The sequence below is a fragment of the Natator depressus genome, chromosome 10 (assembly GCF_965152275.1).
Source record: "Natator depressus isolate rNatDep1 chromosome 10, rNatDep2.hap1, whole genome shotgun sequence".
Taxonomy (NCBI): Eukaryota; Metazoa; Chordata; order Testudines; family Cheloniidae; genus Natator; species Natator depressus.
The window spans coordinates 32,553,211-32,570,820 of NC_134243.1; the positions used below are offsets into that span (position 1 = coordinate 32,553,211).

General features: G+C 47.1%; 2 protein-coding genes across 8 annotated transcripts in view; one reads left to right on the plus strand and one right to left on the minus strand.

Annotated features, from left to right (window-relative positions):
* Window positions 1–5,000, plus strand: part of CDIP1 (cell death inducing p53 target 1) — a 35,374-nt gene extending 30,374 nt beyond the window's left edge. For both annotated transcript variants that reach the window (XM_074965664.1, XM_074965666.1), the window contains 2 exons: window positions 670–931; window positions 1,803–5,000. In XM_074965664.1, coding sequence (XP_074821765.1) covers window positions 670–931; window positions 1,803–1,914 — 374 coding nt within the window. In that variant the 3' untranslated portion in view covers window positions 1,915–5,000. The remainder of the gene's footprint in view (window positions 1–669; window positions 932–1,802) is intronic.
* Window positions 5,001–7,443: 2,443 nt separating this feature from the next.
* HMOX2 (heme oxygenase 2) overlaps window positions 7,444–17,610 on the minus strand; it is a 93,923-nt gene continuing 83,756 nt past the window's right edge. For all 6 annotated transcript variants that reach the window (XM_074965675.1, XM_074965674.1, XM_074965673.1 and 3 more), the window contains 4 exons: window positions 14,471–14,588; window positions 12,436–12,927; window positions 8,433–8,553; window positions 7,444–8,350 (listed from right to left, as the gene is read on the minus strand). In XM_074965675.1, coding sequence (XP_074821776.1) covers window positions 8,226–8,350; window positions 8,433–8,553; window positions 12,436–12,927; window positions 14,471–14,588 — 856 coding nt within the window. In that variant the 3' untranslated portion in view covers window positions 7,444–8,225. The remainder of the gene's footprint in view (window positions 8,351–8,432; window positions 8,554–12,435; window positions 12,928–14,470; window positions 14,589–17,610) is intronic.

Sequence of the window (17,610 nt, forward strand, 5' to 3'; positions counted from 1 at the left end):
CTGGACTATTGCCTGCTCTCCACAGCAGCCTGGGCTTCTCGCCATGCCAGCTGTCCTGCTAGGGGATACACAGTCGCTGCTCTCTGTGGCATAGCAGGATAGGATCTTGTGTCACGTGACCCAGTGCCAGTTACTGTCAGGACCAGGCAGGCAAACACAGTGGCTGCTGTGTACTCTCAGGAGCTCCCAGAGCTTAAGTGCTGGGTTCTGTGCTGTGGGCAGAGGAGATGTTCATTAGGGGTCTGGCGTTCTCCTAGAGCCAAGGTAGGAGCCTCAGCTCCCGGGCCCCTGCAACCTACCTTTCTGGAGAGGTGTTGGTGGTAATCTGCAACTGACTCTGCCTGGTTCCTCTCTCCACAGTGCCCACACTCCACAGAGCCATGTGCTGGGTTAGCAGTTACAGGGCTGCAGTGTCCTCAGTTGCACTCGCTGGGGTACGATGTGCCTACGACTCGTATAGTACCAGCTCAGTGGGGCCCCGATCCTGGCTGGCCCTAGGCATTGCCATAATCAGTGTACTAACTGTCATTGCTGAGCCCACAGAGCTAGCCAGCTGGGGAGCACTGAGCAGCTGGATGCTAACATAGTCCCGCTGCTCAGAAACGTGGAATAGGGATCGCTTGTTAATGTGCTAAGGCCTCTCACTGTGTGTGTTTTTATCACTGGCAGGTTATTGTCCACCCCCAGGACCTCACCCTCCCATGGGCTATTACCCGGCTGCGGGACATTACCCCTCTCCTGGTGGCCACACAGCAACTGTCATTGTACCATCGGGGGCTGCAACCACGGTCACCGTGCTGCAAGGGGAAATATTCCAGGGCAGCCCCGTGCAGACGGTGTGTCCTCACTGCCAGCAGGCCATCACCACCGCGATCACACATGAGATAGGGCTCATGAACTTCCTCCTCGGCTTCTTCTGCTGCTTTGTCGGGTATGTGCCGGGAGGACGAAGAACTGTGCTGTTCTCCGGTGCCTTCCACTCGGGTCACTGACTGATTGGGGAGGGATGAGCTAAAGGAGCAAGCAGTGGACTTGCCCAAGCAGCACTGACTTCTCCTCTCTGTTAACTGGCTACTCGTCCAGCTGGCTTTATCCCCTACAGAGCCCCCCACAGGACTGGGCCTTGAAGCCCCTCTCGCCTGCTGCTGGCAGAGGAGGAAATTGGGCCAGTAGGTAGTGAGGTGTCATGCGGGTCCCAAGCTGCTGTGTGTGTGTGATAGTCCATGTGTGGCTCTGCACCGGCCCTTTGCCTTGCCTGGTGACCCTGTGCCTGTCCCTTCCATCTTAGCTGGGCTTGAGGCCAGTTGCTGGTGGGCTCTGGCCACTCCCTAGTACAGCTCTGGTGCTAGCAGGAAGCTGCCCCCACTGCACTCACCGTGGTGTCAGGAGAGCTCCTTTCGTGGGGAGCATCTCTCTGCAGAGCGATGGGACTGGTTTTTTTAGCTGGAAGGAGAATTTCCGGCTGGGCGTCCCTACGCTCCCAATTGTGAGCGTCCATCCAGCAGCGAATGATGTTAAATCAGGTGTTTTGCTGTGTTCTTTAAATATGGACCCTTAAAAGGCTTTGCTCTTCTCAGCCTGCTGGGAGGGGGGCGTCTGTACCGGGTTCCAAAGGCATGTTAGGGCTTACTAGGGAAGCCCCCAGAGTTCAGTGGGAGCAGGTTTCACTGGGTGTCTGGGGTGGCAGCAGTGTGTGTGTGTAGTTAGTCGGCCAGGCTGTGAGGGGCAGAGTGGAGGCCCCAACGGAGCTTGCCATGCCCTGCCCCTGCTCACTTGGCTTTGATCTCTCCCTCTTTTTCCAGATGTGATCTGGGCTGCTGCTTCATTCCATGTCTAATAGACGACTTCAAGGATGTGACCCACACTTGTCCCAACTGCAAAGCCTACATCTACACGTACAAGCGCATGTGCTAACAGCACCCCTGGGAGCCACACCTGCTGGAATGACGTCAGCCCCTCCTCCACGCCGATCTACACGTGCCGAATGCTCCTTTGCTTAGCTCTTCGTTGGTAGTGTGTGTTTATTTCCCCTTCCATTTTAAAGAGCTTCGAATGCTGTAGTAGAGCGACGGTACTCACACACTGACAAGGAAGCTGTAGGCCCACGCCGCAAACAGCTAGAGCTGGTGTATAGATGTGAGCTCTGACAGGTAGCTGGGCTAGGCTATGAGATTGAATAGCTGCAACGCTCACCTTGCCGTTCCAGCCGTCCCGTCTCGTTCTCATCCTTACAGCTGTTTGCAGAGGGCTTAAACTAGGATTGCAAATGAGGCATCAGACTGCACAGAAGACTTTTCCTTCCCGGATTATGTCTGCCCGTCAGAGCCACCTCTGTTGGTTTGTCCTACCTCACTTTCCTGCATCCCCCCCATCAGTCACTGTTGGTAGCCACTGTTAAAGGAGACAGTGACGTAAGGCAGACATCCTTCAACAGGCAGCATGCAGGGACGGCCATTCCAATGGACTCTTGCCCAGTTAGTGATAGACTGAGCCATTGCAATAGGGGGGCGCTTTCCTTCCATTCCATGATGGCAGCTCGCTTATTTCTCTAGAAGCTATGAATACGTCTGCTCCCACAGGACTGTGGGGTGCTCTTGTGCTCACCAGCTCGGTCTCTTTTTAAAGCAGACGGATCCTGTAGTTGTTTAGTTGAGTGTTGCAGTTCTCTACAAACCACAAATTCAAAGCAAGCACATCCGTCCATCCCCAGGAAATGCAGTGCTTCTGACTGTTTGCTTTCTTTAGACACCTACACTCACTCAGTTTCTCTGCTTTGTCTGTAGGCTAGCAGCAAGGGGGTGCATGTTGCTGGACAAAGATGGGCCGTCGTCCTTGGACTACGTGGTGTGAAAGGGAAGGTTTATTTTAGGGCCAGTGTTTGTTTAGTTCTGTATGTTGTGCTTTTACATCTGGCTGTGCCATGCAGCTGAGTAAAGCTAATGTTTGTTTCCTGCCTTGGAGCCCAGCCAGCTCTGCCTTGCACTGAAGGAGATGGGGAAGCAGCAGCTCTGTTTAGTTTGCAGGTGGCCAGGGGTGCGGTTCTGTTCCTTTTGAAGTGCTTTGGGATCTTGGAGCTTCAGGTGTCGGTCCCTAGGTCTGGCTCTTCCATGGGTGTAATGGCTCCTGTAGCCCCAGGGTGATTACACACAGCAGCTCAGAGGCATTGGGTTACGGAAGGCATCTACCACCATTTGAGGCACAGATGAAGAGACAGGCCTTTATTTGCAGTGCGGGTGCAGGCATTAACCCACCAATTCTGTATGGAAATTGGCAGCTACTAGAAATCCCCATCCTCAGTTGTCTTGAGAAACTTTCCTTACAGAGCCAGGGAGGGGGAATGGAGCAGTAGCTCCTGCTGTGAGTCTGCTGGAATCATGAAGCCACTTTTACCCTTTAGGTGCTGTAGACCCTACTATATGCCAAGGGATGTGAAAGCTCAGCCTGTGGGAGGCGGTGAGGGTTGGTTCTCTCTGGAACTCAGCATTAAGTAGCAGTCTTTTCCCTGCTCCCCCACCCACCCCACCCCCAAATCTAGTGAACAATGAGCATGAGAAGAGAGCTAGAAGAATGGGCCTTATCTTGTTCCCATTCATTCAGTGGAATTCAGGAGATTCAGGCCCTCTGTGCTCCAAGCTCCCCCATGGACTAGCTGGAGCTGTCTGTCTAGTGTGAAATAATAGAAACCATGTGTGCATCTGCCTTTCCTTTGCCTTGACTTTCTAATAAGCTTTCACCTGGGACTCTGGTGTAGCCATTAGCCTTTATCACCAGAGACCTGGGTTCACATCGGTAGCCAATCACAAGTGCAATGGGCTTGGTGACCTCACTGAATATCTGACCCAAATCCATCAGCCAGTCGGGAGTCTCCAGTCAAGAGCACTCCCCTGTCAGAGTAAGAGGTGGGGAAGCCTGAGGAGTCCCCACACTCATCTGCCTTCATCACCCTCAGCTCTAGCCGATGCAGTCAGCCTCTCTCCTGCCCCTTACTGAAAGACCTATCGAACCCATGTAGTGCAATGAAAGGGAAGGTGGATGACTCTAGCCATTTCTGGCTATGACAGTATTACGCTGCTCTCTTCCTAGGTGTGTAGGTTTGCAGTGTATGCCTTGTTCTTATTTTGTTCTGTTCAATGTCTATGTTTGGGGGATAGAAAAACTGGTGAATCTCCCTCAATGCACTTTTTCACTGTGCTACCTAGGGCCCAACGTTTCATTACTCCCCACTAATATGGCAGTGCATCCAAGTGGGTAGATAACTCAGTGCAGCACTGTAGGGGGGCTTGTTTTTATTTTAATTTAACTATATATTATTATTATTTAAATGGCCACCAGGTTGTAACTAACTTACCAGAAATGTGAATCCTCTACCCTTCAAGCCCAATCAGTTTTTGCATGAAAATGAAGAGTCACTGCCCAGAGGTCCATCACTAATGGGTATGGTACGAATTAGTCTATGCACGGGGTTCTGTTCTGGTTCCTTTTTTATACTAGGAAGAAGAAATGTAGATTTTGGAGGGTTAAAACTAGCTGATGTTATTGGGATGCTGAGCCCAAGGCTATTCAGGGAGCCTTTGCTGAATCTCCATTTTTCAGTGGCTCTGTATTTTAGTTTATTCCAGCTGATGTAATCCTTTCTGGTTTGTGTCTCTTGAGTGCATGCCATCAAAACACAGTGAAGATCTGCTCTTTGTCTGTCACTCCCCTCATTAAACTAGGCCAGATGGATGCACGTGGGGGCTCTAGCCTTCCAGGTCATGGATGTGAAATGGTTGATTTTGTTCTTTAAGCTGATTGGTTAGACAGAAACAGCCCAAAGCATGGCCCTGACTTTAAACTACTCCAATGCAAGTAAACATTTTAAACCAACTGGAAGTCTTAAAATGAACTCCTTCGGCTTGTGGGTCAGGTGTCAGCTTTGTTTGATGTCAGGAGTGAATTATTCTGTACTTAAAAAGCAAACTGTTGGCGCTTTTACATAATGTTTGTATATAAATAAAAGACAGCCTGATTTCACTGTACTGCTCTTCTTTAAGCTCTCTGAGATTTGGATGTCTCAAGGAAATGGTAGTGAGACAGTCTTTCCACGCTGAGGTACGTGGCCCACAAGGCTGGCCCAGGGCAGCATTGCCCAGATAGTGGTTCAGCCCAGGTCTTGGCAGAGATTTCTATGGTTACAGCCAGCACAATGTGGCTCCTTTCTTGGTTGGAGACTAAGGACTGAAAATTTCTGCCTTGCCAGGTCATGCCTGAGGCACACTGGCATTGGAGAAGGTTGCAGTACGGTCTGGGGCTAAAACAACAAACTTCCCTCTAGGGCATCAATAATAGTTGTATGTGCTAATTGGACCCCTTCCTGCACTGAAGTGGGAGGAAAAGTTAAAAACATGAAAAGGTCAAAGTGGCTTTCACCAGAACTCTGGGGGTGGGGGGAGAGAGGGTAGGAAACTTTCCAGGTGAGACTAGAGCCCATGCAAGCAGGCTGGGAAGGAGAGCTTTTTTGATATCAGTTTTGAGGGATAAGATCAATGATCACTTCTGGTGATCGTTATGAGGGGTCATTTTAAAAACTGAACGCTAACTCACCACCCTTTGCTTTTTGAGCTTCAGTTCACTGATGCTCCCAACCCTCCTGCAGCAGCCTATGGGAAGAAAGTTTCCACCTGTGAGTGGAGTCCCCAATGTATACAAACTGCATTGATGAATGGTAATATACCCAGCCCTTCAATCTTCTGCCATGGTCCTGGGCAAATACCTCCCAGCAGCAATTGAGCACTAGGAGACTGACAACAAAAAAAATACAAGCAGCCACTTTTGCCTCACCAGTAATTGTACAGGGCTGGGCCTGGAGGTGGGGGTTCCACAGCTGTTGGAGGGGAGATTTAAGCATCAGGGGGTACAGCTGCTGCTCACATCATTTGGGACAAATATAGATGTTTGTGCTTAAATGGGGGTACACTGTTGCCCTCCTGTAGAGGTATGGCTACAGGTTACCCCCACACCTCTGCCTTGTTTTAAAGGAACTGATTAGCCTGGAGAGTAAAAATTAGCTCCCCTCAGGGAATCTAGCCATCAGCACTCCCAGCAAATGAGTGTGGCCCTTAAAGAAGAGGCAGTTTCCACAAGGACTTGATGGGGTTGTGCAGCCACCCCTGGTGGCTGGATTCTGAAATGCAGGCAAGCAGCTTACAGCAAAGGCAGTAAGCATTAACCCACCTTGTCAGCCCCCTAGCTGCTTTGTCCCCATAGACAGCAAGATTTATTAGCCTGTGCAGAAAAGCCCCACACTTTCACACAGGCTCTAGGTCCAGTCCACTCAGCAAGGGGCAGTTGCTTTGCCTACAGCATGGCATCTCCCAGCCCACCCCACACACTAGGAGGCAAGGCTTTGTGCTGCTACTGATTAATAGTGTTTTGTCAGCAGGGGAGAGTACTGCTTCCCCTGGGCATAGGCTCTCTGTGTTCTGCCCACTACTCTTTCCCCTCTCAACAGGGGTGGGAAGAGCTCCTCTGGAATCAGACCTCTGGCTGCAGTGGGACACCACTCCTCCAAAGGCATTCAGGTTGCCCACTGTGGGCTTGGTGTAAAGGTACAGTGGCATACCCTTTCCAATAGCACAAACCCCTGCTGTGAAAGTCTAGGAGACCTGAGCCTCCTGTGGCCCATGGTTTCAGAAGATAATACATCAAGCAATCCCAGCTCTCTCTGACTAACAAAGACAGAAAATTGCATATGAAAGCTACTGGGGAAAGAAAAAATTATATTCATCTGCATCCTGTGCAGCATGAGGAAAGCTTGGTTTCCTTAGTTAACCAGATACAATTCACATGCTAGAAGATCTCTCCAAAACCCTACCCAGCCCTTGGACAGGGCTCCTGCAATAACATCTACAGTGCAATTCAATTCACTGTCACACACTAGAATCTGGTTTCCATGATGATTAGACAGTCTGAGGGGGAAGATCTGTTCCTTTGTGACAAAAGCAGCCCTCACTTTTGAGCAACCAAGTGTCTGTTGGACATAAGGAGCAGAAGGCAAACTACTTCCTTTGAGAGTCTCAGATAGGAAAGAATATCACAAGGTTTTACATGCAGCTATGGTATAGGTAAGCAATTCCACCTCTTGAGGTTGCTCTAATAAACTGAATAATTTTGGAGGCAAAAACCAAAGCTAGTCTGTCCAGAGTGCCCAGAAGAATGCCAGTTGGAGATCCATTTGAAAGGAGTGAGTGGAAAGTCAAGGTTTCACAACACTGCACATAGTAATTACCAGTGCCAAATTAAGCCTCCAAATGAATTCCATGCTGTGAATACATGCTCCCTGTGCAACCTTGCATCCATCCTTGCAGAGATGAACTGACTGTAAAGGCCAGTTTGCAATGAAGTTCTCAGGGACTGGACCTCTCCTCTTCCACCTCTCTGCATGAAGAAAAACTCCCTTACGAAGACAGAGTATAAACTTTATTGGGTCAAAGGCTTTATCACAATTAAGTTACATGAAAAAGTTAACCGTTAACTTTAATATATACAAGGACTTGCTCCCCCAGCCCATACAAAGTTATTCGCTCGGCAATTGTTACATGCCAGGGCAAAAAAGGACCCTAATTTATAAAACTGGTTTTGAGCCTAGGGTCCTTGCAGCATGAGCAGCAAGTTATTCTGCCTTTGGGGCAACTGAGCTGTTTTTGGAGCAGTTTGAATTCCCCCCCCCCCCCACCTTCTCCTTGGGAAGGACAAAGTGCAATTCCTGATTGAGCCAGCTCTGAATGCTCTGTCCCAGTGTCACAAACTACATGCTTGATCAGCATGTGAGGAGCCATATGACATTGGAAGGGGCAAACCACACTATCAAACCCTAGCCTGCTCAGGGATATGAAGAGCTGATCATTTGACAATAGCTGGCTAAAGCCATCCCCTGATTTAAGACCCGCACCAGGTCACTATAGATTTTGGCTTCAAGTGGCAGTTGTGGAGCTAGACTACAATTCCTGCATTAAGTTACTAGCTCAGAACCCTGCTGGGTAATTATATAGATTACTAGGTGTGGTACCATGCAGTATTTGGGTTATTGGTATGCAAACAGTCCTAGGCATTCACTGCAGATTCTGGTTTATTGTTTACTTAAATCTTGCATTTAAAAACTCCACCAACAGCAGAGGAGCAGTCCCAAAAAGTGTGTGTCCATCTGCTTGTGTCACCATGAGGTAACTCCATCTAGTGTCCATCCATCACATCACATACCAGGCTGCAACACCTGCAGCCAAGGCAATGCAAGCTGCAAGGACAAACTGTATGGTGGGCTGCTTCAGCATGGCCATGGCAACGTGATAAGGGCAGCCTGAGTCCCCCTTGCCTGCAGGGAAGGGCAGAAAGCACTGTTAGCAATATTACATTAATCTGCATTTCTGGGGTACTTGTAATAAAAGAAAACCTACCTAGTTTTGTGGCATAGTATGGGCACTTGCGCAGGTCTCCTTTTCCATCATGCACTGGGAGCCCTCCATCCTGGGCTTCTTCCGTTAACAATGCACCAATTTTGTCCAATTCATCAAATACCTGCAAGGGAAAATGAAGATTCAATGAGAGTCACCAAGAGCAAACAGCACTTCACAGCCATTCTGGTAATTTCACTTAAGTGCAGTTTGAAGCTGAAGTGTCATCTCACATTTAGTCTCAGTTTCCAGATCAAATTAGCTCAGCTAACAAGAGCTGCTGGCCAAGGTCTTCAGAAGGGACTGGTAATTTGGGTGCCCAACTTGACATTTTAAAGGGGTCTGGGTCTTCAGAACATGCTGATCACCCATTTTCTCAAAAGTTGGACACCCCCTGCCTCCCCCCCCAGTCACTTTTGAAAGTCTTTGCTTCTTTTCCTAGCTACCAGCCCTGCAAACTCAGTCTGAGGCTTGAGTGTTAAAGCTGGGCTCCTACCTTTAATATGTCAGCTGAATTAGGAATTTTGGTGAAGAACCAAACCAGTATACTCGAGCTCAGGGGTTCTCAACCTTTTTGCTGAGGCCCTCTCAACATGCTATAAAAATTCCATGGCTCACCTGGGCCACAACAACTGGTTTTCTGCATATAAAAGCCAAGGCCAGGGCTAGGGGGTAGCAAGCAGCACAACTGCCCGGGCCCCATGCCACAAGGGGCCCACAAAGCTAAGTTGCTCAGTCTTCGGATTCAGCCCTGGGTGGTGGGGCTCAGGGCCCCAGCCCCATGCAGTAGGGCTTTGGCTTTCTGCTCTGGGCCCCAGCAAGTCTAACGCTGGCCCTGCTTGGTGGCAGCCCAGGCCCCTGGTTGAGAACCACTGCTCTAGCTCACTCCCCCAGGGCAGGCTTACTCTGCAAGGCTAATGAGAATTAAATTCTCTCTTCTAGTTCTGATGCACTAGGCAAGCGGGGCCATTTAAATAAACTTTTCAGACTAGAACTAAACCCTTGAACAGAGTACTAGGATTTATTTTTAGTTCAATATTTAGTAAATGAAGTGTGCAACTCCAAGTACTCTGAGGCTAACAACATGACTTCTCTGTTGAAATGCTACTGTGCAGCTTGCTCCAGCAATGTTACTCATTAAACAGAACAGTTTCATGCAGCACTGTAAAACAGGATGAGCCCTTTACATGCTGGCACCTGAAACAGGTGTCTAGGTTGCAGGTGAATCTTGTGGTTTGTGTGGACTTTACATGACACAGCACTCCCGCCAGCAACAAAGGTAGCAGAACTTTCAGTGAGCCCTGTGAAACTGGAGGGACAGGGTGCTGGCCCTCTTGTACTGGAACGAATGGATCCTTAAATCCTAGAGGTTGTGAAGAAATCCCATCTTCCACCCTTCCGTGAGAGTCATGAAGGAGGGGAAATAACCGTAGATACATCAAGCAGGGATCACCAGCAAGAGGGCACATCCCACACGGTTAGTCCACAGAGTTATTATATGGGGACCTTGGCTCTTCTTCCCCCCATTATGTTTACATACAGAGCAGTCCTAAAAAACAAAAATCTTGAAATGCCTACTGGGGACTATCTGTGCCTACAGGCCCCTGAAAAACAAACATTGGAGAAGCGCCAACATCTGACTGTCATAAACAGCACTAATTGTTCTCTAGTGCATCACGTGAAATCCACATACGCAATGAGATTCATGGTCTCTCTACTCCTGTTTACTCCCAAGGAGGGCAAATGTCAGTTTGGAGGGGTCAGCTCCATTTACAGCCCTATTTAAAACTGATTTCTCCAGAGCTGGCCGGGCCATGGAAATGTTACAGCCTGGAACTCTGCCCTGTTTGCAAGTGAGAGATTCAAGAGATCTTTCTTGTTCATTTTACAGGGTTTCACTGAAGGTGAAATGCCTGCACAGCACCAAGCATATTCTGGGAGCTACTGTTACAGGAATAAAAAAAGTCAGAGTCCCAGGTAAGACAGGGCAGGGTGGGATTCTACTCCACACAGATGAGAATACTGCTTTCACCAGCAGTGTTCCCAGCCCTCTCCCAAGTGCCTAGAGGAAAAGTTGGGAGGTCTCAGTGAAGTGTATTAGCAACTCAAAACAGCCTTGAGTATTGTAGAAGGGTTGAGGCCACCAGGCTCTCCTGCTGTTCCTTTCCCTTTAGACTCTGGACTGAAAAACCCCTTTCCCAATCCATTCTCTCCTCAGACATTCCTGTGAGCGTCACTCTGCTCCCTTTACTCCCTGTGAACACATTTTCGGTTCCCCCCTGCCCTGCATCCCACCCCCAAACAGAGTGCTGAGCTTCATCATTCCCCTTGATTCTGTCTGCTGGCAGAGAGCCCCTCCCAACTTGGAGGGTGAGGGAGTTTTAGTCTAAAACAAAAGTTAAGGAGAACTACAGCACTATTTGCTGGGACCTGTGTCCCCTATGTTCTGAACCCAGCTATCACAGCTTGAACAAGGCAAGAGAGTACTTGGATAGTTTTATTCCAGGGTTTTTGGGGGGGGAGGGCGGGGGCGGTTTGGCAGGGGGGAGAAGGGGAGGAAGAGAACTACTTTTGGTAGAACTGAACTGGGAATGTAAGAAATCATAACTTGTGCTCCTCTGTGCTCTCACACTCCAGCCAACAGGAGAAAGCGTCAGGTAGGGATTCAATATGACATGGAAGAACACATCAAATAAATAGGGCAAGACTATGACAGAAGCATCCTGATGCTTGGTGTGAAGCTTGGAGAGGAGGCTCAAATAGTTTGCATTTAACTTGTGTAGATGGTACAACCCAGCATGCTCAACATGGTAGATGGGTGCTGTTGGGATAATTGGGCCTACAAAATTTACCTTAATTGTGAGTTCAACTGGAGGAAGTGAGTGTCGATGAGAAAAGATATGAAAGGCAGGGGAAAGGGGGGGTAGACTGAATTACTCTAAACGAAAAGGCCTAATGATGTAATTCAAAGACTGTATTAAGATCATGCCTGGTAAACAAGCACGGAATCAGAAAATCAATGAAACAAAATAGAGGTGTCAAAGACTAGGCCTAATCAGTGGAACAATTAGGGGACAGGCCCTTTGTGGGTCTTTAAAGAAAGATTTGGGGGAAGAAAAAAATTGGCTACTTGAGCAAGCTTCACCATCATGGTGCCAGCCCCACTATCTCCTGGGACCCTGGGCCTTTGTCATCTCAATCCCGAGATGTTCTGACCAGACTAGGCCAGAGAGGAACCTAATTTAATACTATTTAATGCTGGACAGTGACTGGGTCATGTTAACCACATCTAAATTAATACAACAATACTTAAGTGCATAGAGGCCAAAACAGGTAGAACCTGTACATCAAAACTTGTACCCTCCCATCTGACTGATAGGGAATCAAAGCAGGTTGTGTGGTCCTGATGACCCACTGCATGCTGGAATGTTTAGTCTCTAGGTTACACCTTCAGATTAAAGAGGTAAAATAGCTGCAGTCTGCTCCGTTTTATATAAATACAAAGCAGCCCTCAGGATCCTGCTAAATCATCAAGTCAGCCTTTAGATGGCCAGAATGTGGAAGCCCCTGAGTGTATGATGCATTTGGCTAATTAAGTGCTTCCTTGGCACTCCAAAGGTTGGACGTAGGTTCAGATAAGTTTGTGGGGTTTTCCCCATTGGAGGAAGCCTGGTTTCTTCCCCTTATCTTACTGAATAAGTAAGCATGTATTAATTATTGGAATTACAATAACTCCTGGAGGCCCCAACAAAGATTTGAGCCCGAGCGTGGTAGTGCTCTACATGTCCTTAGTAGAGACATCAGATGCAGTTTGCATTTCTTGTTTAAAAGGCTTATAGCTCTACTCTTTCCTCCTTCCCCTGTTTACATTACCCCTGGATTTGGCTAACGCCATCAGTCCTGCATTGTCAGGAACATTAACATTCCGTCTAAACCAGGTAGAAGATTAAAGCAGTGTAGCTTACTTAGGTACAGGCAGTTACAAAAGTTTGGGGGTGCATGGTACCTGCATGTTGAATTCAAATGCCTTATTGGCTTCCTCCACAATCCTCTCCTTGGCTTTCTTGTCCAAGTCCAGGGCATTTATCCTGGCCCTGTAGAACTGCTTGAACTGCTGTGCATTGGAAACGTTGTCAAACACATAGAACTGGATCCCTTCCCCAGTACTGGGCAGCTTCAAGGCCCTCTGGGCTACCTTCTTGAGTACCTGGCCCCCAGACAGGTCCCCCATGTACCGTGTGTAGGCATGGGCTACCAGCAGCTCCGGCTCATACTGCCCAACATGATGGATTCTGTCTACGTAACTCCTAGTTGCCTCTGAACACTGAATCTTCTCTTTCCAATTTTCCCCGTAGAAATACTCCATGTCTTTAGTCAATGCTTCTTTCCGATGAAGCTCTAGAGGGAAGTACAAAGGGGCAAATGCAGGGTGGTCCTTGTTGCAGTCCATTTCCTCTTCCAGGGCAGAGTATGTGTAGTAAAGTGCCACAGTAGCCAACTAGGAACAAAAGCACAATGTATGTGAGAGACCACTTGCTGGAAAGAATGATGTATTTAGACAGATTATGTACAGACCCATGCGTTCCTCCCAATAAACCACACTTCATACAGACCACACTTGCCCCACCATATTATCTATTAGGCTGGGAAGGAATCTTAAAAGGAAATGGTGAAGTCCCTTTGCTTGGGACACATCCAGACACGAGACTGTAGGGACAATCCTGCAGGGACTGACAGAACACAGATGAGATGTCCTGAGAAATCGTCTCTCCCTCAGATTTCTGTAATGGAGAACAGACTTCCCCTCAAAGCATTGGACTGGGAGCCCAGAGTTCTAGGTTCTACTGCCAGTTCTGCTATGGACTTGTCTAAGGTGATGCAGCAAGTCACTGAACCCCTATGCCTCAATACCTATCTGTAAAATGGGGACAACACATCCTACTTCAAAAGGGTGTAGAGAAGCTTAATTCATTACTGCTTTAAGCCCCTATTTAGATGTGCAGACTGTTATGATCAAAAGATGATGTTCATATGTCTATGCTGAATGCTCTGATCTGCTCAAAAGGGACTGGCAATTAAAACAATAGAGAAAACACCTTAGTATAAATAGCTAACATAATTCCCAATACTTTCTGAAAATTTCAACTGCACTGGCATTTATAGACCTGAGGCATGACGTTAAGGGGCTTCCAGAAGCAGTCATGACAATGGAGGGGTGGCTGAGCCAAACACAAGTGGAGTTACAACGCTCTGCACCAGGTCACAAACACCAAGAGCAGGGAGGCAGGCCCAGCCCCACAGGACATGAGCTGCTGCTGCTGGACACATGTGAGGTAAGCTCACTTTACAACCTCTCCCCGGGGCCTCCCTTCCACACCAAGCCTACCACCCATCTAGAACCTTCTTGCAACCCACTTGTCTGTGGGGACCCACTGTTTTGGAAACACTGCTTTAGCTCTCCATTAATTGTTTTCCAGACCAGCCAGCACAAGGTGCTGTGGAGCAACTTTAAGCTGACTCCCAACCCAAATTGCTAACTATGCCAATTCTGTAGCACTACAAAGTACTGCTAATTCTGGGAGTGAGACACCATGCTGGATTCCCTGACATGTTACACACAGTGTCACTTCTAGGCAAGTCAGGTTTCCAGCAGTTTAGTTTGATTTAGTTTGCCCATGACAAGCAAAAATCCACACCCAGAACATAAAAATAATATTACCTGGTTCTTATATAGCCCTTGTCATCAGTAGATTTCAAAGGGCTTCAGTCTGATGTAGGGAAGTATTATCCCCATTTTAGAGACTGGGAACTGAGGGAGAGGCGCTAAGCAAATTGCTCAAGTTCGCACAGGAAGTTTCTGAAAAAGCAGGGAATTGAACCCAAGTCTCCAGAGTCCCAGGTTAGTGCCCTAACCACTGGACCATCCTTCCTCTCATTGTAACAGTGTGTCATGTCTCCAACTTGGGATAGAGCTTTCAACTCTACAGCTCAAGAGCTTATCACACATGCTGTTAAGGAAGCAGAGAGTTAGAAGTGCAAACCTTAAAGAGCTCCTTCTTGATCCGTCCTTTCAGAAAGTCTTTGACAAACTGAGTGTTCTCTGCACGATCATGAGACTCTTTCGTCCCCTCCTTGAGCATCTCTGAGAGGTCAGTGGGACTGTGAAGAACAGAAATTCACAAAGGGCATGAGATGGAGAACATGCCCAAAGGATCCCAGGAAGATTCTGTAGGTCTTAAGAGCAACTTTTAAATTACACAGGGCCAGGGCCAGGCCCAGGCCCAGGCCCATACATTGGACCAAGGCAGCTGTTTGTGCTTCAGGACAGTTCTGCATTAGACCTGGTAGAAACTGAATTCCTATTTGCTGATGGCAAGCTCCAGGAAGATGCCATCTGTGTCTTTTTGTCAATTAGTGCTAACTGACATCCAGCTCAAGACAGAGTTATTCTCTGGCTCAAAATGTGGAGGGGAAATCCTGCTCCTCTGGCCACAGGGGACACAAAGTGCCGCTCCAAAAATCAGCCAATTTTTTATTCCTGTGCACATCCCTAAGCTTCAGGGATACAGTTTACATGAAATATACTACATAAACCTGTGCTGTAAGGTCCCACAAGTGAGGTTTTGGACACCACCATCATGGTCTCTTAAAATGTTGTCTTTGGGATAGGACTGTGCCTCACATCATCACGCTGTCAGCATGGAAGTACAAACACCACCATACAAAACATGCTGAAGAACAATAACCACAGCATGATGACATTACGCTTGTCCTGTTGACATTTTGGGTTGCTTTGAACATCCAGTCCCAATATGTTAGCCTCAAACAGGCAGTCTCATCAAACCCAGGACTGTCCCACAAAGTCATCATCAGCGATTACCCCAGATGCAACAGAAATCCAACTGACAATGCTCAGAGAATAAGATCAAGCACAAAGGTGACAGCAGCTCATAAGAGATGTTGAATATACTACTGAGCTATGGTAGTGTGAATCCACATTCTAGCACAGTCTGGATGTGCCTTGAGGTCTGACAGGTAGCAATACCAGCAGGAGAGAGAGGCTAACAGGTATGTTCCATTCACCACATTCAGACACCCAAATACCAAGTCATTAAAACTGACTTTTTTGCACAAATTCCCCTACCGTGAATTTTGAGAGTATAGTAGAACCCCAGAGTTACAAACTGACCAGTCAAAACACACACCTCATTTGGAACTGGAAGTATGCAATCAGGCAGAAGCAGAGAGGGGGAGGGGGAAAAAAGAAAATACAGTACAGTACTGTGTTAAACATAAACCACTAAAAAAAAAAAAAAAAAAGATTTGACCTGGTAAGGAAACTGTTTCTGAGCTGGTTTCATTTAAATTAAGATGGTTAAAAGCAGCATTTTTCTTCTGCATAGTAAAGTCTCAAAGCTGTATTAAGTCAATGTTCAGTTGTAAACTTTTCAAAGAACCACAATGTTTTGATCAGAGTTACCAACAGTTCAGAGTTACAAACAACCTCCATTCCCAAGGTGTTCGTAACTGAGCTTCTAATGTAATCTGAGAATAGTAAGCAAGCCCTTCACCACATGGCTGGTGATCTCCCTGTGATCACTGTATTAGCTGTGCACCTTTGACAGCCTCAACTGCACTCTGCCCATTAACCCAATCTCACGTACGTCTATTAACATTCCAAACCTCTGAGCTGCTTCAGTTAAAAAACAACCTGACCTCAATGTTTTCCCTACTCCCAGTTGTGGAATTGTCCCATAGTCAGTCCTGAACTAATGCCAACTCGAAGATCGCTCAGCTTGTGACCCATCACAGGTAGGAAACAGGAACTCTTCCTTCCCAATGACTCAGGACTTTCTTGTTTCTGGTATTAGTGCCTTGAGATGGCAGATTTTAATAATTTACTACAACAGATAGCCTTAGTTCCTGTCTTCCGACAATGGCCAATGCCAGATGCTTCAGAGGGAATGAACAGAACAGGTAATCAAGTGATCCATCCCGTCACCCATTCCCAGCTTCTGGCAAACAGAGGCTAGGGACACCATCCCTGCCCATCCTGGCTAATAGCCATTGATGGACCGATCCTCCATGAATTTATCCAGTTATTTTTTGAACCCTGTGAAGGCCAAGACTATAATAGCCTCTGGCAAGGAGTTCCACAGGTTGACTGTGTATTGTATGAAAAATAATAGGCAGCACGTCTAAAACACAAGGAAGTAATTTCATTTGGTGACCCCTAATTCTTATGTTATGAGGAGTAAATAACACTTCCTTATTTACTTTCTCCACACCAGTCATAATTTTATAGACCTCTATCATATCCCCCCTTAGTCATCTCTTTTCCAAGCTGAAAAGTCCCAGGTTTATTAATCTTTCCTCATATAGAAGCTGCTCCAACGTCCTAATCATTTTTGTTGCCCTTTTCTGTATCTTTTCCAATTCCAGTATATCTTTTTTGAGATGGGGCAACCACATTTGCACACAGTATTCAAAATGTGGGCATACCATGGATTTATACAGAGGCAATATGATATTTTCTGTCTTCTTTTCTATCCCCATCTTAATGATTCCCAACGTTCTGTTCGCTTTTTTAACTGCTGCTGCACACTGAGTGGATGTTTTCAGAGAACCATCCACAATGACGCCAAGATCTCTTTTTTGAGCGGTAACAGCTAATTTAGACCCCATCATTTTATATGTAGAGTTGGGATTATGTTTGCTAACATGCATTATTTTGCATTTATCAACACTGAATTTCATCTGCCATTTTGTTGCCCCGTCATCCAGTTTTGAGAGATCCTTTTGTAGCTCTTCGCAGTCTGAGACTTAACTATCTTGAGTAGTTTTGTCTCATCTGCAAATTTTGCCATCTCACTTTTTCCAGATCATTTATGAATATGTTGAATAGGCCTGGTCCCAGTACAGACCCCTGGGGGACACCATCATTTACCTCTCTCCATTCTGAAAATGGACCATTTATTCCTACCCTTTGTTTCCTATCTTTTAACCAGTTACCATCCCATGACAGCTTACTTTGCTTAAGAGCTTTGGTGAGGGGCCTTGTCAAAGGCTTTCTGAAAACGAATGAATTAGCAGGATAAACTGAAATTAAGAAAATATTCTTTGCATCTGCAGAATAGCCTACTGCCATCAAAAGCTCATTTAGAGAGACAAGGTGGGTGAG